The following is a 26,548-nucleotide window of genomic DNA, read 5'->3' on the forward strand; positions in this document are numbered from 1 at the left end:
AGGAGGAAGGGTGTCAGGAGTCAAACTGGATTCCATAAAAACATCATCCACAGCATCCAGGACAGGAGGAATGGCCAAAGGTCTGTGCTGTGGTAAATCTAGGCATTCCCCAAGTCTCTTTTTTGACTGAGGATAGTCTTGACATTCCCATTGGAAATGCTCCCTTAAAACTATGAAGGGTTTCACCAAAAAAAAGAAGGAATGGATTCCTCTGCATCAGAATCCTCATAAGCAGAGAGGGGTTGCATGTCTTCATATTCAAAAGCATCAGAGTCATCGGACTCCTGTTCAGATAAAACTACTGGGGAGAAGTAGTTTGGCTTCCCCTAATAAGCATAATAAGGTCTTCCACCATTTTAAGCATTTGAGACTGAGGCAAGGAAGCAGGGGCCTGAACTCGGGTTGTCAGTTTTTTGGGCGTAGTTCATACCCTGGGCCTTAGAAACTCAGTAGTTTATGAAAGAACTGAAGACGTGAAAGAAGTCATCAGTTTATGTCGAGTATCGATAGGGTGAAGTACTTCCTTGGAAGCCGGTGCCTGCTCAGCAGCTCCGGACTCATCCAAGGTAGAGACATCCGCAGGATCCTTAGTCGAAGAAGAGTCTCGCTGTATACCGGACTCCGAAAGGGTCTCGGTAGTGGCCTGCGAATCCACAGAAGCGGGCATCAGGGGCTGCGAAAGTGCCTCACTGAGGATCAGAGAACTGACGACTAGCTTAATGGAAGAGTCATTGGCAGTTTTGGACATGTGCAGTCTGTCTCTGTCTTTATCCTTATGTTTTTTCTGAAGATCGGTAGTCGAATGGCTTAACGAAGCCATATTGGAATTTGAGGATTAAGAGTGAAACTATTTAGCTACAATAAGAGCCTGATGATGTATAGTTCTGGTGTTGAACAAAGCACAAACAGTGAGGGACGTCGTGGTCTGGGCCTAAACAGGTGAAGCAGTAAGAGTGGAAGTCTCAGTGTGGTATTTGCTTTCCACAGGCGAGACAATTGTTAAATTTTTCTGACATCAGTTAGAGCAACAAAAAAGAACCCCCAACAGGGTACTTAGCTTTAGAAGACTTCAACTTCAATTTAGAAATGAAAACATAGGTAGCGGCCGATTGGCACTTGTGCAAACTGCTTCTGCTTCGGGTTCCTCAGAAAGAAAGACTGATGTAATTGCGTCAGCTGCTTGTTTTTATACCATTGACGACCTGACGTCAGTCCTGGAGTGACAGCAACCGATGCAGAAATACTAAGCCTCTGGTATTCGGGCCAACTGAGGGCTACCCCTGGCAGGATAACCCAAAAGTGATGACTGCAACAGTGAAACACGAAAAACATCTAGGACTTCTTTTTCACCCAGATCCTGTTACAAAAGAACCATTACTTTATCAATAAATGTTAGTCCTTCACATTCAGATATGAGTTTAAGTATGTGAAAATCAGGACGATGTATTACTGACTTGAAGAAATCAATAACACGCTAAAAGATAACCAAAATTCTTCCAAGTACACCTGGTTTCAAAGCATCTACCGAAAAATCTTTTTTTTACTTTATTGAATTTATGATTAGGGCAGAAGACACCCAAGACGGATACAATTTTAATTATTTTTCTAAACTAGCCGATTGAAATGTCAAGACACATTTTTTTTTTTGTTTTTTGAATAAAACATTCAAATCCTCCCTTATAAATTGTGTGAAAACTACAACTGATGCTCATGACATCATCTGCATTCATACTCCTAAAACACTGAAGCATCAGAAAGGTGTGTGTGTGTGTGTGTTAGAGGGGGGAAAGGCAAAGTGTAAAGCCCTCTCACAGTCTACTGGGTGCCCTTGGGGGGAAAATGAGTGTCTAGTCACTACAATGCTAAGTGGGGTGATGGCATCAGGAATGCATTGGCAAGCCTCCAGTACATTTTATTATGCTTTGCTCTCAAATGAAGTATTTAGAAAAACATATGATGCTAAAAGTTATGCGTTGAATATATAAACAATTATATGTATACCTTGCCCTCTGTACGTGCTGCGCCACAGATCACGAATAATTTTGTTGATTTCCTCCATTTTCATACTATGAAATTTCATAATTGCTCTAAAATAAACAAACAAATTTCCATTAAATTCTAAAACATGGCAAAGCATTACAAAAATCACTTAAAACAATCTAAAGCTTTCCGTGTCTGGTCTACAACTGCATTCTAGTAACTTGCATGTAGTGCATTTAGAAACATAACAATGAGTGTTCACAAGATGATCTTTAAGAAACCACTCTGAAGTAGATGCAACACTTGGACAGATCCCTCCATGCAGTCTTGTGTGGCTCAGTCTCCTACATAGGAGGCAGTATGTCCCCCTTAGATCTATGCTTAACCTTCTTGTATTAGAACAATGACAGTAGTCATATGGATGCCAATAATCCCAGAGTGCTCCATCCTACCTACAAAGTGGTACACTTGCAAGAAATAAACTTGAAATTTACTTGAGGTAGGTTTGACTACCAAGTACAACAGCAGATAGGGCAACCTAAACTGGAGGGACAGGGGGTAAGAATAAAGCATCCACTGCAGAAGGCCTTCTCAAATTCATGCGATGTTTAAGTAGCTGCACATCTGCTGCACCTTGCTTCAATACTAAGGTCCTTGCAGTGTGTCTAGCACTTAAATAGAATATGAACTAGTAACTTGTGACAAGCCCCAACTGGGAAGTGTGCTGAAAGAAGTTCAAATGGAAGAAAATGGACTTCAGCATCGAATGACTTGATGGACAGTCCTCTGAAAGCTTGCTCTATTCTGAAATGGAGGCAGACTTTTGGTAAAGCTATGCACTGTACAGAAATACAGATGAACACCACTGACACATTCCTGAACAGGTTTTTTGGAAAACTACTCCACTAGTGTAATGCCATATTAGTCATGAAATAGTTTTCCGGTGAAAGAAGACAATCAGCATTCAATTAATTTGGGCAGAATTTTACTTTCCAGCTGAAAGCCTTCATTATCAGGAGAAAATTAAACAAACAATTAATCCATATTCTGATAGTCATGGTCCTAAAAGATGGCAGTGCAGCTGATGGCAAACATCCAGAAGGATGTATGCCTTCCTTCTGGCTTCAGTTTTGAGACAAAGACTAGGAAGTAAACAAGAGTGGCTAAGTGACAGCTAACATATTCCATAGAAAGAAAATGGGTATTTGCACAGTGAGAAAGTTGCTCCTTGTAGAATACTAAATAAGGCTCATTACACACACACAAGATCCTTAAGGAGTTGCCAAAATGAAATGGTTAGTATATGAAGCATCTTCATATACACTTCAAATTTACTAAATAACTTTTTGAAAAGGGATAAAGCAGCAAATCAATAATGAAATTAAGTTACAGCAGTGTAGGCATATCCTTTAACAGAGGCAGGAGATGACAGGCTCTGCATCAAAAAAAAAATTGTAATTATCAGCCCCAGAACTCTCTTTTTCACTTAGATCAGGGTAGGCCAAGATATGACATGGAAACCTAAATAAAAAACAAATGCTGAAAACAGGTCAGGCAAACCAGAAAACTAAAACAATGAGGAGAAAGAGGAAATCTCCACAAATGAAAAACGTTTTCCACCTGGCTTTGTATACAGCTCGAATGGTACACCTCCTGGCAGCCAATAAGACCTCTGTCACTTTACGGGGTACAGATGCCTACAGAACATAAACTAATTTAACAGCCATACTTTTCGATGGAAGCAGCTGCCTTAGTAGTAGTGATGCAGCCAACACAGCTTGAAACAAATGTATCTGGACAGACCACGATACGAAAGGCCTGGGAAATGACCTTCTGAGCCACTGCCTGGTAATCACAATAAGTTGGGGGTCTGTCTTACTGGAACTTTACCAGGGACCATATAAAAAGGGTAGAGTGTGTCAGAAACCACTGCTTACAGTCCTGTAAGAATGCATCCGCTTGTAACTCCTTTGAAGCAGGGTAATACATAAATGGGCAAGACTTAATCCTGGTTCTTACATGCGTGGATAGAAAGTGCATCTGTGATGACATTCACTACAATAGGAAACTTCTTCCTCCTCCCTGATATACAGCAATATTGGTGTAGATTATAACGAGCATGGGTGTAGAGAGAGAGTCTCTGCATGGGAAGGCATGATGGACGAGGTTCTAACACCACAAAAATAGAATTAATACTGAGTGGCTGCCACTTTGACAATTTTATGGCAAAAACAGCCAACCAATCACAGGTGGAGCCCTTCTCACTTGAAAGACCTACAGCCTCCTCCTCTCTTAGCAGCAGGACTTGAAGAGGTATTATCTGGCACTGCACTGTTTTGAAACACAAATTTGTTCATTTTCAGACAACCCATTTTCAGGAAAAACACATGAACATTGTCATAAGTAAGCAAAATGTTTAGATGAGTACCCAGTGTGCGACCCTGAGGTATTTGTCATGATGTCTGACTTCCCCAAAACATACAACAGATAGTAATTCATTCAAAAGCAGACTGTTTTCTGGAAAAGAGGGGACATAAAAACACTGGCAAAACTGCTACTAGACTGCCCAGTTCACTAAGAAAAGCTCAGACTCCTGAATTTGACTCAAACTCACAGAATCAGAACTGATTTGGTTAACTTGCATATCTGTTTATGTAGAGTCAAGCTCATTTCTTTTAGCCTTCCCATGACTACATCTGATCCAGCATCATACTGCTGTTTTATTTTACAATAACGTCATTAATGAAATGTTTAACACATATAATTCCACTGATAACATTTAGTACTACACCTTGGTAAAATTCTGCAGCTGACTGTGTCCCCAAAATTAAGAGTTTGTATTTCCAGAAATCTTGTAGTTATATTCCTATTCTCGGGTGTTTAATCCACGTTGCTGGTAACCTGTCTCCAAATCTAGTTAAAATACAGACATCATTCATTTCAGTGAAATGCCAGAGTTAATTGTTAGTTACTTCTCCCTCTCCAAATAGTTTGACTTTGCCATAAGCAGAGCATGCAGAGTATTGCCTTATTAGATCTATCTAATATTGGTAAGGTTACCATGACAGAAACTCAAGGTGCTAGATGGAATACCTTTGCTGCTTTTTCTATTTTTCCAACTGCTCCAGTTCTGCCTTAACCTTTTGCCTTAAGTTGAATGGAATTCTCCTAACTTAATTAATTACTAGTTCCTCTTAAGAGCTTCTACAATGTTTCATCAAAAATCTTTTAATTTTCTCAAGTCACTGAACAGTTACTTATGTTCATAAAATTATTTAGTAACCATGATTCTGTAAATGATTCCATCAATAAATGTGGGTTAATAAATGAGTGAACTGCATCCTCATCCCTAACATGCTTCTTCTTTGGGAGGTCTGAAGTGGATGCCATCAAATGTCTAAGCCAACTGTGCGACTTCTGTGGCAAAACACTTTTTTAAGGACTAGGTCCTACACTTGGTAAGTCCTAGAGGTAATTGCACACAACTGGGGGACACCTGGACAAGTCAATACTCTGGACCAAGATGAAGAGGTGAAAGGTATGAAAAGCTCTGTGGCCAAGGAGTGAGGTAAGAGCCCAGGTATCTGGGCCAGCCTCAAGGCTCCTGCAGGCAGGAAATTCAAAAAGTCAGTTTTGCAGCTGTGAACTACATATTATAGTGTGTCAACTTACTGCAGTACAACTGTGTGTGTGTGTGTGTCTATGCATGTGTGTGTGTGTGTGTGTGTGTGTGTGTGTGTGTGTGTGTGTGTGTGTGTGTGTGTGTGTGTGTGTGTGTGTGTATCCCAAGATGTACTGTGCACCATCTCCAGCAAGAACAAGCTCTGCCACTGAGTACCCTATTCAACCATAGCCTACGTACAGGCTTCATTTCAGCAGAGTGGAGAAAGTACAGTTGTGTACACGTACCATAAATGTAGATGTTCGAGTGTATTCACTGATGAAGACATTACCTGTGGGTTATCCCTGCTGTGGTAGTCCTTGGACAGCCCAAATTCCAGAGTCAATGTTTTTCTGTGTCAGCTGCTATCACTTGTTGACTGACGTCAGATTGTCAGTGCTATAAAGCAAGACAGATGATCCCATTACATCAGTTTTTCTTGCCCTAACCAGTCAGAAACCCCAGGAAATATGGTAAAGTGGACCTGGTGGCTAAAAGCCACCTTAAGACGCTTATGTCTCCCCAAGGAAAGAGGATATAAGGGGGAAGGAGGGAGGGAAACCAGGACTGCAACAGTTAATACACTCGAACATCTACATTTATGGTAAGTGTACACAACTGTACTATGTTCTTCATGTTTCACTGTTGCAGTCATCACCTGAGGGAGGATTCCCAAAGCTGAGGAGAGGGGTGGTAGGATTAGTAAAAGATCTAGGCCTGGGTCAGCATGCCTTGCAGAACTGCACTGGCAAACCCTGCCCTAGCCTTAGAGAAAAGAGGTAGGTGTTAATGCTTTGTAAATGTATGGACAGAAGTCCAGGTGGCAGCTTCCAGGATGTCCCTGGTGGGAACTCCTCTGAGGAATGTTGTGGAAGTGGAGGCTGCCCTAGTGGAATGGGTACGAATAGACTTAGGGGGTGGTTTCCAATGTAATATGTAGCAGAAATGGATGCAGTGTGATATCCATTTGGAAATGGTTTGTTTGGAGGTGGGCGTCCCCTCTGCCTCTGGTCAAAGCTGACAAGAAGTTGATCTGTTTTTCTGAAGGCTTTAGTATGGTCTATGTAATATCTGAGCGGTCTGTGCATGGCTAGTGAGTGCAGAATTCTTTCCCCTTGTTTTGAGGGTTAGGGAAGAAGGTGGGTAAATGTATGGCCTGGTTGAGAGTCACATTAGATACCACCTTGGTCATAAAGGAGGGGTTAGTCCTCAGGGAGACCCTGTCTGCATGGAAAATGATGAAGGGCTCAATGGACATCAATGCCTGAAGTTCTGAAACCCTTCTGGCTGAGACGATAGCTAGCAGGAAAGCAGTCTTCCAGGAGAGGTATTTCAGTTCTGCTGAAGCAGCAGATTTGAAGGGTGGTAAGGTTAGTTTTTCCAAAACATAATTCAGGTCCCAGGCTCGCACGGGTGGTCTTCCGGGAGGTCTGACATTAGAAGTCCCTTTGAGGAATTGTTTAATCAAAGGATGTGAGAACAGGGGAGGGTCTGTATCGAAATGAGCTGAAATGGCTGAGGCATGGATTTTAATAGAAGAGAAGGAGGGGCCACTATTGAGCAACTCCACTAGATAGTCCAGGATAAGAGGGATGGAAGGTTGTGAGGAAATGCCCCCTCTGGACTGGCTCCATGAGTAGAATATTTTCCATTTCCCTGTGTAAGTTTTCTGGTGCTGGGCCTTCTGGCCTCTGTGATAATGTCTAAGACCTGTCTGCTTAACAGGGGCCCCCTGTTTTCTTTTAGAGTAAAAGCCATGCTGACAGTTTGAGAGTCTGCAAGTCTGGGTGCAGCATCCTCCACCCCCACCTGAGTCAAGAGGTCTGAGATCAGGGGAAGCTGCCTGGGAGGCTGTAATGTCAGGCTGCGCAATAAAGGGTACCAATGCTGTCTGGGCCAATATGGAGCAATGAGGATGGCCTTTGGTCTCTCCTCCCTCATCTTGATCAGTATCTTGGGAATAAAAGGCAGAAGGGGAAATGCGTACACAAAGAGGGGGTTCCAGGGGAAAGTGAAGGCATCCACCTTCCATGCTAGGCGGTGATACTCCTTGGTACAGAATTTTTTTAACTGGTTGTTGAGGTGTGAAGCAAAGAGATTCACCTCTGGAATTCCCCACTCCTGAGTGACTTGCAAAAATATTTTTCTATGGAGCTGCCATTTGTGAGGGTCCAGTAAGTTTCTGCTTAAGTGGTCCTGCCAGGGAGTTCTTGATCCCTGGTAGGTATTAATCCCATGGAGGCGGCTGTCAGTCAGAGGTTCATGGCTAGCCTGCACAGAGGGTAAGATTGGGTCCCCCCTGTTTGTTGATTTACCACATTACAGTGGTGTTGTCTGTTTTGATAAGGAGAACCCCTGGTCTGAGATGGGGTTTGAAAGATATCAGAGCCTTTTGTACTGCCATAATTTCCGTCTGGTTGATGTGCAAGGGAAGGTGCTGGGCACCCCAAAGGCCCTGGGTGTACGTGCCTGCTAGGTGAGTGCCCCAAGCAATGTGTGAGGCGTTATTGGTTATGGTGTGCCCAGTAGGGCGGAGAGTGAAGGGAAGACCCATGTTCTTGGCACAGGCCCCTGCCTACCAGAGAAACTCAGTCCTTATACAGGGGATCAGATAGAGAGAGGTCTCTAGAGGCTGAGAGTGCTGACACCAAAGGTTCTTTAGATACTGCTGAAGTTTTCTCGTGTGAAGCCTGGTCAGAGGAATTAGAAGGATGGAAGATGCCATGTACCTCAAGGCTTGCAGGAACTTCCTCGCTGTGAGGTGACTTCTGGAAACCAGCTGGGTAAAGTAGAGAGGCAGGAAACTCTGCTTTTCTGGGGATAGGAAAGCCATTTGGGATGCTGTGTCCAGCAGTGCTCCCAGGAAAATGATCCTCCTGGATGGTGTTTGCTTTGATTTATTTTCATTGATGGAGAACCCTAAGGAAGTTAGGAGGGTTTTCACAAACAGGAGGTCCTGGAGCAGCTTTTGTTTTGCACTCTGCCTGAAAGAGGCTGTCATCCAGATAAGGGTAAATCTGAATATTTCTCTGTCTGCAAAATGCTATGGCTAGGGCTAAGCATTTGGTGAATACCCTGGGAGCAGTAGATAAGCCAAAGGATAGCGCAGAGGACTGAACGTGTTGTGGGCCTGTTCTGAAGTGCAGGAATTTCCTACAGGATTCCCTTATGGGGATGTGGAGGTAGGCATCTTTTAGGTCTAGGGTCACTAACCAGGCATTTTTTGTCAGCATAGGCAGCAGCTGTTGCAAAGTTAGCATTCTGAATTTGGGGACCAGCAGTGAGCGAGGTGTTCAGAATGGATAGATCCAGGATTGGGTGCCAAGTGCCCTCTTTTCTGGGAACAAGGTATAATCTGGAATAAATGCCTTTGCCTGTTTGATCTGTAGGAACAGTTTCTACTGCCCCCTGGGAAATGATAATTTGGACTTGTTTCAGTGCTTCTGCTCACTGATTTGGAGGCAAGTCTGGGTATCCTCTTGGAATTGGGAGTTCATTGAAAGAGAACTTGTATCCATGAAAAATGATCTTTAAGACCCATTGGTCTTTTGTTACAGAAAGCCAATTTTCTTTGCAGAGGAAGTGCCTTCCTCCTAGCTTTTGTTGAGTGAAAGGAGGGCAGAGGGAGTCATTGAGAGTTTTTGCCATAGAAGGATGGCTTAGAACTACCTGCATTTGGGTGGATGTGGTCCACTGTTTGGTTCTCTGCTTTCCCTGGGATAGGGGCCTGGGTGGTCTGTCCCTGCGAGGCGTAACTTGCCCCTGTCTACTACGTGCAGGAAAGGACCAGTGCTTAGAGGGGAAATTCCTGCTGAACCTAAGAGGCTGAACCTGAAGGAAATATTTTACTGTTTGCATAGAGTTTGCTTGGTCTTCCATCTTTTTACGCACCTCTTCTGCTTTTACTCCAAACAAGCAGTCCTTATCCAAGGGTGCATCAATTAATTTAGACTTGACATGATCAGGGAGAGGTTGTTCCTTCAACCATGCATGGCTGCTAATGACAGATCCTGACACTGCTGCCCTGTTTGACGCTTCTAGTGCGTCATATCCACAGTGCAAAGAGTGCTTGGCCACTTGACAAGTAGAGTGCAGTAAATCTGCCAACTCTTTCGAACTGGCACAGTCTGAAAAGGTAGAAATCATTTGCTTTAAAAGTTCAAAGTGTGTTGCTGATATTTTAGCATATGGAACTGACAGTTGAGTGCTCTGAGAGCTAAGGTTGCAGAGGTGCATACTTTATTTACCACATCTGTCCAGAGATCTGGATTCCTTGTCAGAAGGAATAGGATTCTTTGCAGAACTAGCCTTAACTCCTTTAGGTCCCTGTGTAATGACCGGGTCTGCAGCAGGATTTCTGTACAGGTATTTGTGAGAATCCGGTACTCTAATACCTGTCACGTTTACTGGGAGCAGGTGGGAGGGCGTCAGGGACTAAGCTGGATTCATGGAAAACATCATCCACCACTTCTAAGATTTAGGGGTGGATGGCCAGGGGTCTGTGCTGGGACAGGTCTAGAAACACTCAGTCTTTTCTTAGATTGAGGGAAGTCCTGAGATTCCCAGTGGAAATGTTCCCTGAGGGTGTGAAGGGTTTCCCCAAAGAAAAGTTCTTCTGGTGGGGAGGCAGGAGGAATGGATTCCTCTGCATCTGAATCTTCATAAGCAGTAAGAGGCTGTTGTTCCTCTTCAAAATCTGAATAATCAAATTCCTCAGAATCCTGCTCTGTCATTATTTCAGGATAAGGGTGTTCTTTTAGAAGTTGTGGCCTGACTACCCCTGGTAAGGGAGATAAGATCCTCCGCCATCGTAAGCATTTGGGCTTAGGGTGATGGACCAGGAGTAAGATGGGGACTAGAAGAAGATTTTCTAGGAGTGGCCTGCCTTCTAGGCCTAAGAATATCCATCGGTCTGAGAGAAGCAGTAGTCAGATGAGAGGACATCATTTTTTGTCTAGAATCAGTAGTGCGAAAGATCTCCTTGGAAGCTGGTGCCTGTGTCGCGGCTCTGGACCTAACTGAGGCAGAGACACCCAAAGGCTTGGAAGACTAAAGAGATTTCTGCGGCATGTACAAACAGAAAAACTCACGAACCACTGTAAAAACCAAAAGGTGAATGAAACACGATAAGAGGAGCTGATAGTTCCACAAATTTATTCTTCCAATAAATGTTAGCGCTTTCGGCAAGTTCAATGGCTCACCTTCATCAGACAAACAGTGGGATGACATAGCACTGCTGTTTAAATAATTACATACATTTTGCATCAACCAATCAAGGAAACTAGCATCTCATTCCAGTTAAAAACCATGGGAACTGTAAAATAAACGCTAGCATCACTTCCGCTATTACTAAATGTTGTGTTGCTGCGTATTACTAGACTATAAAATATACATTCTGTGTGTGATAAAATGAAATAAGATACATTAGAGCCACATTTTGTAAAAATTAAATAATCTAAAATAACAAAAAGGTGATAAATATCAAATAAGCATATTTGATCCTAGATGTTATTAGATCTAGTTAAAACATGTTCCTATTATTAGATATATTTAAGAAATCACTTATTACTAAATAATGTTACTGTTGTTAAACATATTATTTAGTTTTTAAAAACTTTAATAAATCTTGATAATTCATAAAGGTGGACGCCTTTTCACATGAAGAAAGCTTGTTCAGCCTACCTATAAAACCTCACCAGGTACATAGAAATGGTCAGTTGTTAACAAGGTGAGGGCGCGTAATGATACTAACGCGACTCTTCATAAGTTAAATAAACAACCCTTCCAATAAAATTCCTATTACTAAACAATAATCTTACAAGGGGAAAAGCCTCCATTGTAAAAACATTACAAATTAGAATGCTATGTGTTATAGTACTTTTCTAGAAGATGCATCAGAAAAATAGTCAGAAAAATATGTAAATTAATATACCTATCTATTATAAGAGAGCCATTTAAGGACACATTTTATTGATTGTGCCTCATTGATGCCAGGAAAGAGATGAGCCTTAGTACGGATTTGCCATAATAGTTCATCTATTTCCAACCGTGTTTGCCACGGACCTCCTCTAATGTCCACTTCCCTATGTTGTAAGACTAAGTAGTTAAATGTATGCCCACTAAATTCTATACAGTGCCTTGCCAAGGCATTAGTAGAATCATTTTTTGTTATGGCATATTGATGTTCGTATATTCTGTGTTTGAACCTTCTCTCCGTCTTACCGATGTAAAATGCTTTGCAGTGATTACAAAGGGCAGCATAAATTATAGATTTTGTCTCACAATTAAAATGTCCATTGATCTTATACTCTTTGCCATTGATGTTAAATGTTTTGGTGACTTTAATGTGTTTGCACTGATTGCAAAAACCACACTTAAACATACCCTGTGGTTTATTAAATCTAACGTGTGGCTTCACTTTCTCCAAGAGGGTTTTCATGTTTTTGCCTCTTCTGTATGTCATTTTTGGACATTCCCCTAACAGGGTACTAAGACTTTTATCATTTTTAATAATGTCCCAATTTTTGTGAAATATCTCCCTTATTTTAATAGAATCTAGGGAGTAAGTGTACAAAAAACTAGTTGTAAACTTGTTATTTACTTTTTGTGTTGTGATAGCCAAGTCCGAATCATAAATTAACTGTTCATTGTTGGAATCTGTAATAGCCAAGACTTGTCCTGAAAGTAAGGGAAGAAAGTGACCAACTTCACGTTTTTGGGTTACTTCAGCTACTATGGTTGTTATAAGGGACGGTGGATACCCTCTGGACTCAAACATATTGGTAAGATTATTGCACTCATTAATAAAGTCCTGGGTATCTGTTATCATGCGTGCAGCTCTTACCATCTGTCCTTTAATAACTGCCTTCTTTTGGTGGTATGGATGGTTGCTGGTGAAATGCAAGAGGGAGTTGGAATAAGTTGGTTTTCTGTATATGCAGCTTTTAAATCTTTTACTGGCTCGATCTTTGATAAGTAGAATATCCAAATAATTAATTTGGGTATCACTAATGTTATATGTAAACTCTAAAAAGTCAGTTGTGCTATTTATTTTATCAATAAATGAAGGGATTATGTCACTCGTCCCGTCCCAAATGCAGAAAATGTCATCCTGGTAACGAGTATACCAGGTGACACGGCTTAGGAATAGTTCTTCTTTAAACAGAATGGTAGACTCCCAGTATGCCATGATTGCATTTGCGAAAGTACCACCACAGGGTGAGCCCATGGCTACACCCGAGGTTTGCAAATAAAATTGATTTTCGAAGATGAAAAAATTATTTGCCAAAACTATTTCTAAGAGGGTCTCAATTAAGTTTATGGTGTCGTCCCCCATGTTTTTAGACAACATGTACTCTCTAACCCAAGCTAGGCCGACTGTCTGTGGTATGACAGTATATAAATCTTTGACATCAATAGTCAAAAACAAAACATCCTCACTATATGTAAGCTTGTTGATATTCTCCAAGAAAGACCATGAATCTTTACAAATGTGTTTTTCATTTTGAATCAAAGGTTTGATAATACTGTCAACAAATTTTGCACATGCTTGAGTGACTGATCCTCTCCCATCAACGACTGGCCTAAATGGGGGTGCATTCAGCCGTTTATGTAACTTGGGTGTTCCGAAAAATGCAGGGATTCTTGGGGCAGGCATTGAAAGGTATTTGTGTGTATCCGTATCAATAAATCCTTCCAAAAACAGGTCATTTAAGGTGTTATTAATTTTCCTATATGCCCCATGTATTTCATTTATGGTAACTAATTTGTAAGCAGTTGTGTCTAGATGTTCAAGCATATACTCCACATACTTACAATGGTCCATAAAAACAATACCCCCACCCTTGTCCGGTTTCATGGCCCTGATGTGGCAATCTTGCAAGAGATGAATGAAATCACGTTCTATCGATGTAATATTACTTAGATATTTTTGATTGTTATAAATAACCTGGTTCTTAATAGCCCATAGATCCATCTCACAAATTTTCTCAAATGTGTTCAAAATAGGATGTAAAGGTGGGTTATAAGAACTGGCTACCCTAAGTAATTTTACTGCAGATGAATCATTGCCCATCAAATAATTCAAATTAAGTTTACGTATGAACACTTTTAGGTCAATAATTGTTTTACCAATGTCCATATGACACCCAGGGACAAAGCTGAAGTCCTTCGCTAAAAAGTCAACAATGTCCTGCTGGATGTCCAAGGTGGTGTAGTTGTAGACAATGAAATCAACATTAGTACTTCTATGTAACCTTGGTTTTACACCAAAGTCTAAAATGTCATTCATCTCCTCCATCCACGTCGTTTGTTCCTCGTGTTGTTCCTTGTTGGAGCCCGGGGACGGTTGTTCCCCGAAGAATGATTGATTAATGGAAAATCCTGATGGTAATTTTGGTTGTTAACACCAGGGCAGTCCAAAGATGTAGATGGCAAAACTTGCTGGTGAGAGTTCTCAGATTTCTGCGGCATACCGGACTCCAAAAGGGTCTTGGTAGAGGGCTGCGTAGATATCGTATCAGACATCAGGGGCTGTGAAAGCGCCTCACTGAATTCCGGAGAACTGATGACCTGCTTACCAGTAGCATCATTGGAAGGCTTAGCCTTATGTGGTCTGTCTCTATCTTTATCACTGTGTTTTTTTAGAATGTCTATGGATTGTTGGCTGATGGACGCCATTTCGGAATGCGAAGATGGAAGACGAAAATACCTATCGCCAATAAGAGCTCTACAATGAATGGTTCTCACGTTAAAGAGGACACAGAACCGGCAACGGGGGATGTCGTAGTCTGGGCCTAAACAACTGACGCAGTATGAATGGAAAACTCAGTGTGGGATCTGTTTTCCACAGTCAAGACAACTGTTAACTTTTTCAGACATTGGTTAGTGCAAGAAAAAAGGATCCCCAAAGGGGTACTTGACTTTAGACGTTTTCAGCTGTAATTCGAGCTCTGGTAGCGACCGACCGGCACACTTGCGAACTGCTTCTGCCACAGGCTCCACGGCAAGAAAGACTGATGTAATGGCATCAGCTGCCTTGCTTTATAGCACTGGTAACCTGTTATCAGTCAACAAGCAACAGCAGCCGACGCAGAAAAACAATGACTCTGGTATTCGGACTAGCCGAGGGCTACCACAGCAGGGATAACCCACAGGTGATGACTGCAACAGCGAAACATGAAGAACATGTGCCACTGTCATCCCCTTGCACAAAGGTGGTGCCACTGCTGACCCTGGAGACTATCGCCCCATTAGCTTGACAAGTCTGATTTGTAAAGCCACAGAGTGTATTATTATGGATCTCATAAACAAGGACATAGGCAATCTCCAAGCACTTGACCTCACCAGTTTGGATTTTTCAAGGGCAGATCTTGCCTGCTGAACCTGGTTGACTTCTCTGAGACTATCATCAAGGCCCTGGATGAGGGAAAGTCAGTGCATACAGCTTAGCTTTACTTGGCCAAGGCCTTTGACACAATCCCCCACTCAGGCATCACTGAAAAGCTAACACAACTTGGAGTAAATCCCTATCTCATCAGGTGGGTGGCCAACTGGTTCACAGACAGGACCCTCAAAGTCAAAATAGGCACCTCCGATAGCAGACCTATCACTTGTGGAATTCTCCAGAGATCTGTCCTGGTAACCTTACTGTTTGGCATCTATTTCTCAGAGGTCCAAGCAAAGACAAAAGGCATGTGGCTGACCAAGTTTGAGGACGACTTTAAGTTGGGTGCTATGACTGACTCCCCAAAATGATGCTAACATACTGCAAGAGGGTCTCACAGCAACTTATGACTGGTGCCAAAGTCATGCCTCAAGCTAAATGCAAAAAAATGTATCATCATTCCATTCATCAAAAACACGACCCCTACTGATTTCCACATCAACGGCAAACCCCTAAGCACACAACCTGTGGTGAGAGACTTGGGCATTCAGGTTGACAACAACCTCACATTCGACCATCATGTAGTGGCAGTGGTCAGAAAAGCCTTTTACTTGGTTAATCTCATAAGTAAAGGGATTGCATCCAGAAAAAAGGAGGTTACTACTGCTCTATACTCCTCCCTCATTAGACCGATAATTGAGTATAATGTCCCATTTGGTATGTACCTCTCCAAACATCTGCACCAACTGGAAACGCCACTGAAATACCTCACAAAGAGAATCCATGGCCTCCAACACCTGTGCTATGCAGACAAGCTCAAATCACTATCACTCTACTTGGTAACGAACAGATTGCTCAGGGGTGATCTGGGTCTTGCCTACAAGACAATATCAGACCCTGTCCTACTAGAGATGCTCCATATCCATAAGTATAACTACTCATGCATTACCCACTCAAAAGGCCTGAATCTAATATACATCAACAAAACCTGCCAGAGAGACAGGTTTGTCTCTCAGAGGCTGCCCCATCTTTGGAATAGACTTCCCATACACATCAAACAGAGCACCTCGCTGACCCTCTTCAAGTGCAACCTTGATAAGTGGATCAGTAACAACAAATCTGTCCCAGGGGTTCCACCTGTATCCCTCACTGACAGGGGCGACAGGTGCTGACTGAGGTTTCTTTTTGGGGATAAACTCTTGGTTAGGCTTATAAGGGCTCCAGGGCCATTAGCCTAGTAACCTTCTATGATCATATATATATATATATATATATATATATATATATATATATATATATATACATACATATATGTATATGGATTCACTTAACATTGACGCTCAAATTATTGAACCGGAAACTACCAAAATACCATAACATCAGACCCCCCCCCCCAACTAAATATAGCAACTCCGGAATCGCACTACAGTAGAGTACAGAGCATGTTGGCTTCAGCGTGGGTTCCAGTTGGCCAAGTGTTTCTTTAGCATGTGTAACCTCCACCATTTGGTATTCTGATGTTGCTGTATTTTGGTCTTGAGATTTTCCAGTTCAATAATCCGAGCGTCGATGTTCCAAAGTGTATACATATATAGATATATATAGACAGATATACACACACCCACACATCCACACACTTCTTTTTAGTTTCATAATTTTGATACTCTATCACATACATGAGCAGATGTACCACTTTCATCTTACCACACAAATGGGATGCAGTTTCTCACCAGTTACATGCGATAATAAAGATTTTAATCTTTTTATCACTTGTGATACTTAAAGGGTTTAATTAATCTAGCAACTTACTTTTCTACTGTGGATCAAGACAACGGGCATTACTGTCAGTTATCACAATATACAAGCTCTTTATTTGCAAAAATACTGTTATGCTCTTTCTTGAAAGAGGCTTACTAACTTCTACTGTTTAATATTTCATAAAATACACCATAACGTTTTAAATTTGCATTCTGGCAATGTTTCTTATTTTAGGCAATATCGCACTTACTTTTAGTCAGCTTAAGCAATCTCAACCATTGTGCAAGGGTAAACATTTATCTCACTGACATTATTGCTGGATGCTGCTGGGTTTTCAATGTGTTAAGTTATGTGATCACCATAAACTACTGTGTTTCTTCTCGAGTGCCATCTACTGACACAACAAAGCAAAGTTAGTAACATAATTTATCTGTGCAAAACTGTTCTTACTTTCTTTTTTACTGTTAAAACTATTTATGGCCAGAGCAATCAAATGTCTACTTTCTACTGTTAAAAGTAAAGTTATACCTTCCACATACTTTTATGAAAAAGTTTTTCCTGGCCAGATATTCTTTGAGAACCACTGGACTTTGTACGTTAAAGAAATTACCTGCCAGGATTCTTTTCCCCTCTACTTGCTGAAAATTTAAACTACTTTGAAAGGTGCACTTGTGGGGTTATTTCAAGACTAGAATTGATAGGCTAACTCACTTCAGCGAATTTCTTCATTCAGCTAAGAGTATCCCCTAGGCAGTTTTCACTTTACTGTGAATTTAACTTAGGATGCAGCTTCAAGATAGAGGTATATTTTCTCTTGCTAGCTGTAGATTTCACTGCATATGTGCATTAAAAGTGCTTTGTTGATGTTTTGTCTTTTTTGGAATACCATGTAGATAGTTATCTCATTAAGACTTACTTAGCTGTACTTAAATATTTGCTTTCACTTTTCCCAACTGCTATATAGGAAACAATATAACTGGACTGTGAAACTTAAGTAAATAATAAAGGCATTCTCAACACAGTTTATATGGCACTTCCACACTAAAGGAGAAATACAGAAACATGTAGTAGGTGGATTGGAGACTCTAAACTGGTCACAGGTAAGACTACATACATACATACATACGCGTGTGTGTGTGTGGTATGGAAGAACAACTGTGGCAGGGCTAGCCACTAGATGGGGAGAATTTTAGCTTTAGATGATTGTCACTGTTATGTGACACCACAACCCATGTGCAAAAATGGGGGTCATGGATGGATAAGTGGAAGCTAGATGTCTTATATTATCTCAGAAGAATTGTACAAGCTGTGGAATTTTACCTCAGAGACATTCTGATTTCTGCTCTGTTTTGTGGTAAGTGTCAGTCATGAATCATGTCTCTTGAATGCCATGTACTTATGCAGGCAAAACATTTCCTTAGAAATCAAGTAACGCTTTTGCAGCAAGGGCATATTCATTTTCTATGTTTTTTTTTTTTTTTCATTTTTGTCTGCCTATAATTGAAATTGACCATCCACTGTTCCTAGGGCCTCTCCTTATCCACCAGGTCAACCAAACCTGAACTTAGCATTTCTGGAGAAACTCTGACCCATGATCGAGGCATTGATGCAGCATCATACTGTTGGCAAAGAATGTCTTTATCCTATTTTCTACACCCTTACTGCTGCCCAGTAACACCCTGTCAGTGGATTATGCAATAGACATCAGCAACTTCCCACTCCTCACTCCTGCAGGCAGGACATTCCACTAACACCCCCAGTCAACACATGCACAGCTGCATCCCCAGTCTCCATCAGGGGAAAAAAAAAATCATCTGACTGTGCCCTAAACAGCACCTCCTGTGATATGGACACTCCTATCTTCTTTACCTGGTCCATCAAGTGCCTGAGTTGTTAATCGAACCTAGGACACTTAGGCCATGGTCAGGTATGTATGTCACTGACATAGACTTTATCTTCTATGTGTTACTTTTGGTTTTATTTATTCACTCTTCATTACTCCAGCCATCAAGCCTCCTCTTATATGCCCTAATGGCCTACTTACTCCACCAGAGGAATTTATTTATTTACTGACACTTGATTACTGGGAAAGACTGGCTGGGTATAAGCCCATTTTCAGTGGAGGCCCAGGAAGAAAAGCTCTGAATTACTACAAAACATTTTAAGAACAATAATTTTACAATCTTTAAAAGTAAAACAAAAACATCTGCAGTTTAAATAAACTAGATTCCTATCACTCCAGCCCAGTAGCCCTAAAGTGGTTTAATAGCTACTTGTCTGATAGGAAACAAGTCACTTTAAGGGACAATAAACTCTCCCCACAACTCCCTATAATTGGAGTCCCACAAGGTTTAATCCTGAGATCACGTCTATTCACAACTTTTACAAATGACCTTAACACCGCTGCTAACCCAGTGTCGGGACAATAAACTCTCCCCACAACTCCCTATAATTGGAGTCCCACAAGGTTTAATCCTGAGATCACGTCTATTCACAACTTTTACAAATGACCTTAACACCGCTGCTAACCCAGTGTCAATTGTACAATATGCCGATGATGCTTCCTTAATCTGCTCCGTCCCTACCATCACAGAACTCCAAGAAAAATCTCAAGCACCCCTCCACAACACTGAAAATTACCTAACAGTCCATGAACTTATTCTTAATCCCAAAAAAATAAGCGTATGGTTTTCCAGCATACCCCGGCAGCAAACAATCTACCTCCTATCTATATTTGCTCTTCCAATGGCACTAAAATAGAGCCGGTTGAACATACAAAACTTCTTGGCATCACAACTGATAGCGGACTTAAGTTTGACAAACTGCTTGCACTAACTATTAAAAAGGTTCACGTCAAACTGGGTTAACTCTGTAAGGCTAAAGCATACCTCACTGACCACGCTAGACTTGCAACAGCTAGAACTCATCTATTATCTTCCTTTCTATTACTGCTCTCAAATATTTACTAATCTTCACAAATATGACCTAAATCGTCTTGAATCTTGCTATAACAAAACTGCCAAATTTGCTATCAATCAATCTCAAAGATCTCATCATTATACTGCCCTTCTCCAGCTAAATGGGTTAAAGCTACCTCATCTTCTCACACTGAATCAGCTACTAACTGCTCACACAGTGTTATACAAACCTGACCAAGACATTTGACACCATCCCCCACTCTGGAATCATAGATAAACTTACTAAGCTGGGCATTAATCCCTACATCACCCAATGGGTTGCTAACTGGCTTACTGATAGAACCCACACTGTAAAAGTAGCCGACTCCAAATACAGCTCTAGACAAGTGACAAGTTGAGTACCTCAGGGTTCAGTCCTGGGACTGCTTTTGTTTGGCATCTACTTCTCTGAAGTACAGGCCAACACTAAGGGACTCTGGATAACAAAGTTTGCAGATGACTGCAAACTGGGAGCCATTACTGAATCCCCAAATGATGTGGATACTCTACAAAAGGGCCTTACAGAAACAGATGCTTGGTGCCACAGCCATGGGCTCAAGCTCAATGCCAAGAAATGTATAGTTATCCCCTTTGGGAAAAAACATGTATCCATGAATTACCATATAGGTGGCAGTACACTAAACACCGAAAGTTTGATAAGAGACTTAGGGACACAGGTGGACAGTGGTCTCACCTTCGATAACCACATCGCCACAACAGTCAGGAAATCCTTCTATGTGGCACACCTCATCACTAAGGGCTTTTCATCCAGAAAAAAGAGGTCATTGTCCCACTGTACTCATCCCTCATTAGACCCATTATAGAATACAATGCCCCATTTGGTATGTACCTCAAAAGACATCTGCAACAACTGGAAAGGCCACAGAAATACCTCACTAAAAGAATCACAGGCCTAAAGCAGATGCCCTATGCTGACCGCCTTAAAAAACTCCAGCTATATTGTCGCATATAGTCTACTCAGAGGTGATCTTTGCTTAACATACAAGGCCATGTCAAACCCAGAGCTGTTGGACATGTTACACTTAAAGAAATCCCAATCCCTCAGAGCCACATGCTCCAGGGATCTAAACCTTGTCATCACAATAAACAAAACATGCTGGAGGGATAGGTTCCTGACCCAGAGACTCCCCAGACTCTGGAATAGATTGCCCATACATGTCAAGCAGAGTGCCTCTTTGGTCCTCTTCAAAAGGAACCTTGACAATTGGATGGGAGAAAGGAAATTCACCCCGGGGATCACGTCAGTCGCCCTGCTAGACAGGGGTCCAGGGAAGTAAATAGTGTGGGAAGAAATAGCCAGGGAATTGTTATGGCTAGGCGTGTATAGGCCCTAGGGCTGATAGCCTAGTACCAACCTATGAACAACTGCCCAGCACTATCTGATCTTGTCCAACCCTGCGGTAACCTAACATCCCTTAGGTCTGCTGATAAAATACTCTTAAAGGTTATTAAAGCACAAAACTCTCATGGCATCTCCTTGTACTCCCATATCATTGTAAAAACAATGGAACCCTCTTCCACAGCATATTCTGTCCATCAATGAAACACACACATTTAAACACACCCTAAAGGCATACTTCTCTAAATATAGGGTTTGCTCCTGTTCCCACCCAGACTAAACACTTCAACCCATAAATGACTCACTCCTTTTTCCCCTTCCCCTATACCTCTTGGCTATTTAAGCCTTCTTGCTCTAAGAACGCGACTTGTTATCCGGAAAAAAAGTTGTTTTTTTTTTCTCACCAACATGTTCGGTACAACTTTTTGTTTGATATGATCACCACTGTTACTTTTATAGACGCCATGTTAAGAACCTTGTAATTCTGAAATTTAAATTTCTATTTGTACTATATGTACTATTATTCATTGTTACAGTTGAAATAGTTATATTTTTCTCCCTGGGTCTCCGCTGAAAACGGGCTTCTGGCCCAGTTGGACACTACCCGGTTAACAAATGAAATAAAATAAATAAATAAATAAAAATAATTATAACAAATTAGAAACAATATAAAAACACTGGTTAAGTACTGATACAAACTATGTGATGATCATTTAATGTTAAGAGAAATTTTAGGCAGTTTGTAGACAAATTAAAGGTAAGTTAGTTTAATACAAACAGGAATTGCAATATGAAGTGAGGGGAAAAAAACAGGCTTATAGTATATTTAGGCAGAAAGTTAGGGAAAAGAATTTGAAGTAAGGAAGTAAGTGAAGGAGGGAGAGTAAGGAGGTATAAGGAATGAAAGGGTACTTGCTCACATTTAGGGATGTAGTTTATCCTGGTTTTCAGCAAGAACAGAGGCAGACTTTAGCTAGGATGTCTTTCAGAGTGGTTTTGAAAGATGGGAGGGAGGGTACTGACCTGATAGATATAGGTAAAGAGTTCCAGGCCTTAGCAACCTTGTACAAGTACAGACAATGCCCAGCAGATTTGCTAAGTTTGTAGACAGAGAACTTTTTGGTCACTGGATTGCACTGATCGACTGGGAACATAGTTGTGTACAATCTTTTTTACTGTTGGACAGGCAGATGAAGGCTGGATAATTTTATAGGTGGTTAGAACCTGTGTATATGTTAGTTGATGAGGCAGTTCTAACCGATTTAGGCTTTTCAGTGCTATACAGTGGTGGGGTTCCTAAGGGGTATTTTCTGCAAATTTAGCAACTTTGTTACAGCATTGTCGCAGCACCATGATGAAGAGTGGGGAGGAGATTAGTAGTAGCAAGCGCAACTGGTCGGTGAGAAAGTGTTTGGCTCTATGAAGTTTATGATGATTTTTTTAATCCAATTCTGTATATGCAGGTCAAATGTAAGATTATCATCCACTATCACCCCTAATAATTTGTTTTGAGAAGTGACTTCAATGGTTGTATTATCAAGAGAGAAGACATTTTTTTTTCATGAGAGAGAGAGGTTTGGGGGAAAAAAATTAGTAGTTTGGTCTTCTTTGGGTTAAGCATGAGCTGTGAGTTATGAAACCATGTTTCATTGGCTGCTAAAACTTCCTGAGTAATTTTCTGGAGGTGTGCCATGTTGTCAGATGTGCAAATGTGAGAGGAATCATCTGTGTATTGTATAAGAGTAGCCTATTGTGTGGATGTGTACAGGGTGTTGGTGAAAATGAAAATGTTGAAGTGGACAAGACCAAGGAAAGAGCCATGTGGTACACCAGTGGTGACTAGGAGGTAAGGAGACAGTGTGGAGTGCCGTTATACTCACTAATACCTAATGGACAGGTAGTTTTTGAACCACAAAAGGGTGGGTTGTGAGACACCTAGTGGGGATATTTGAAGTAGAAGTTTGCTGGGACAAACTGTTAAAGGCTTTAGACAAGTCAAGAAATAAGAGAGAGACTAGTTTGCCATTATCTCTAGCTTTACTGACAGTATCTATATAGGTCAAAAGGGCAGTGCTAGTACTACGGGAAGGATGGCAGTCATGAGTAGGGGATGGGAGTTCTTCCTGCAGGAGACAGGTTAGCAACTGTTTTTGAATAAATTTTTCAAGTATTTTGGCAAGGGGAGATAAGACTGCTATGCATCTAAAGTTATTAATTAATGTCTGTTGAATTTCCTCCTTGGTGCAGAGGGGTAATGTGCGACTTTTTTCAGAAACAGGGAATGTGGGATTCCTGGACTGTCTTGTTTATAAGGACTGAGACAGGATAAGCAATGCTATTGGCTACTATTTTTAGGTACTCACCTGGAAAATCATCAGCTGAAGAAGAGCACGGTCTAAGTTTAAAAGTGTTTTTGTACAGGATGTGGGCATGGGTTTGAGGGTAAAAGTGGATGTGATGACATGGGCTGTTGAACAGGGTTGGAATTAATTGTTGAAGAATCCTTGATTAGAGATTATATACTATCTATAAAATAAGAGTTGAACTATATTGCAGTTTCTGGTTGTAAGTTATCGGGAGAGGAGTTTGGGTCAAATTTCTGAACAGGATGTAAAATTTCTTTAATGAATGTTGGTTGTGTTTAACGTTAGTCCGAAAGTTACTGTAGTATAGTTTTGTGCCTTCATTTATTTGCTTTTTAGTACAACAGCAAAGCATTCTGATATTGATGTGTTTTATATTTTTGCCATTCTTTCCATGCTTTTTTCTATCCTGCATTTTTAGGGAATTCCAGTTAAAAGATGATAGTGTAGTAAATGAACATATCTCGGTTAAACTTGGAAAGGTTGTGTGTTTTTTTCTAAATACGCTGTTTAACTGGATGTGTGAGATGTCGGGTTGCATACACTGGGATATGATCACTGACAGCATAACTTTGTACCTGTGGTGAAGTATTTGCTAGAGTCTGATACTAGGATCCAGTCTAACACGAAATTTGATGTTTTGCTATAAAGTGTGGAGCTATTAATTAGTTGTTTGAAACCATACAATTCATGCCAGATGTAGGGAAGTTAGAGTTTATGTCCAACCAATTGACATTTACATCACCTAGTAGTATTTTGTCTTGTTGAAATGTTATGGATATCCAATGTAGAATATCTTCCAGTTTAGCTGTATTGTCGCCAGAAGGGATGTAAAGGACAATGATATTAATTTGTTTATAGGTTCATAGGTTCATACTAGGCTATCTGCCCTAGGGCATTTATAAGCCTAGCCAGAGTGTGTTTGGCTTTCGCCACCCATTTTAAATGAATTTTGCTATGCCCTTTTTCGAGGTTAGTATACTGTGCCTCTGTCTAACAGTGACACAGAAGTGATACCCGGGGTAAACCTACGATCTCCCATCCACTCATCAAGATTCCTCTTGAAGAGAGTCAATGAGGGACTCTGCCTAACCTGGACTGGGATTTTATTCCAGAGTGAAGGGAGCCTCTGGGTTATGAATCTGTCCCTCCAGCATGTCCTATTTATTTCATTGAGGTTCAAGTCTCTCGAGCGCGTAGCTCAATGGGATTTGGATTTTCTGAGGTACAGCATGTCCATTAATTCCGAGTTGGACATGGCTTTATACGTCAGGCACAGATCGCCTCTGAGCAGGTGGTATGCCACGGAGTAGAGCTGGAGTTTCTTTAACCGGGCAGCATATGGCATCTGTTTGAGCCCTTTGATCCTCTTGGTGAGGTACTTTTGGGGTCTTTCCAGTTCCTGCAGGTGTCTAGTAAGGTACATCCCAAAAGGGGCGTTGTACTCAATTATGGGCCTGATGAGGGATGAGTAAAGAGGCAGGATGACCTCCCCTGATCTAGATGTGAATCCCTTCATGATTAGGTGGGCTATATAAAATGTTTTTCTAACCACTTTGGCCACATGGTTGTCAAATGAGAGATTGCTACCAACTTGGGTCCTCATGTCCCTAATTACTTCTTCTGTACTTAATGGATTACCACCTATGTGGTAATTTGTGGGCACTTTGTTTTTGCCAAAGGGGATGACTATACACTTTTTGGCGTTTAGCTTGAGGCCATGGCTCTGGCACCAGTTGTCTATTTCTATAAGGCCCTTTTGGAGGATGCTTGTGTCGGCTGGAGTGTCGATTATGGCACCCAGTTTGCAGTCATCTGCAAACTTGGTTAGCCACAGTCCTTCCGTGTTGGCCTGTACCTCTGAGAAATATATACCGAACAAGAGTGGTCCCAGGACTGAGCCTTGTGGGATGCCACTTGTAACTGGTTTGGAGTCTGACATGGCTCCAGCAATTCTAACCATGTGGGTTCTGTCCTTGAGCCAGTTTGCAACCCATCAAGTGACATAGGGGTTTATATTTAAACTTGTGAGCTTATCTATAATGCCAGAGTGGGGTATTGTATCGAAGGCTTTTGTGAGGTCCAGGTAGGCTGTGTGGACCACCTTCCCCTCGTCAATGGCCTTAGTGACTGTTTCAAAGAAATCAACCAGGTTTAAGAGGCAGGATCTGCCCTTAACAAAGCCAAACTGGGTAGGATCCAGTGTCTGTAGGTCTCCAATATCTTTATTTATGAGGTCCATGATGATCCTTTCCATAGCTTTGCAGACCAAGCTAGTCAGGCTTATGGGGCCATAGTTTCCAGGATCCGTTGAGGCACCACCTTTGTGGAGAGGGACCACTGTTGCTGTACGCCACTCTTTGGGTACATATCCTGTAGTAAGGCTGAGATTGAACAGTAGTTTTATGTTTGGGTTTAGCTCTTCTTGGAGTTCATGTAGGACGCAGCCCGGGACACCGTCTGGTCCCATTGATGCTGTGTTTTTTGCTTTGGAGAGGACAGCTCTTACCTGAGCATCTGAGATGTCAGGGGGGCAGCACTCTGCTGGGATAGATATTTGCCCTTTTGGTAGGGAGGGGGGGGGGATTTGCGCTGAACCTGTCAGCTAGGATGTTGGCAATGTCTGTGGGTTCGATGTATTTTTTGTCATTTTGGACTAATTCTGAGCATATCTGGGAATTCCCACCCAGGTTCCTAACATAACTAAAGAAAGCCTTGTGATTATCCTTAGTGTCCTGTGCAATTTTTCTCTCAAAGCTGGCCTTAGACGATTTTATGAGTGCCCGTAGTTTTTTGCTAATACTGATCAGAGATGCCTTCCCTTTTTGGGGTTTTGCTCTATCATGTAGTAGCTTCCTCCTTCTATTGTATAGTTTGTTTATGGCTGGGGTCCACCAGACAGGACGTCTGCCTTTGGAGGATTGGGACTTGGTTTTATTTGGGATTGCATGATCCATGCATTCCTGAAGGTGTTCACAGAATGCGTTTATAAAGGATTCTGCGGTCTGGGCCGTATTTTCCACAGGCCCGGGGGCTTTGAAGGATTCCACCTCAGTTTTGAGGAGTGTGAAATTTGCATTAGAG

At 41.6% G+C, this 26,548-nt stretch overlaps 1 protein-coding gene across 1 annotated transcript in view; it reads right to left on the minus strand.

Moving 5' to 3' along the window:
• Positions 1-26,548, minus strand: part of RAD50 (RAD50 double strand break repair protein) — a gene marked incomplete in the record, with an annotated part of 1,663,481 nt that overhangs the window by 210,408 nt on the left and 1,426,525 nt on the right. Inside the window, 1 exon segment of the mRNA XM_044069198.1 lies at positions 2,002-2,087. Coding sequence (XP_043925133.1) covers positions 2,002-2,087 — 86 coding nt within the window.

Source organism: Protopterus annectens, chromosome 4.part0 (assembly GCF_019279795.1).
Source record: "Protopterus annectens isolate FY-2018-M chromosome 4.part0, PAN1.0, whole genome shotgun sequence".
Taxonomy (NCBI): domain Eukaryota; kingdom Metazoa; phylum Chordata; order Ceratodontiformes; family Protopteridae; genus Protopterus; species Protopterus annectens.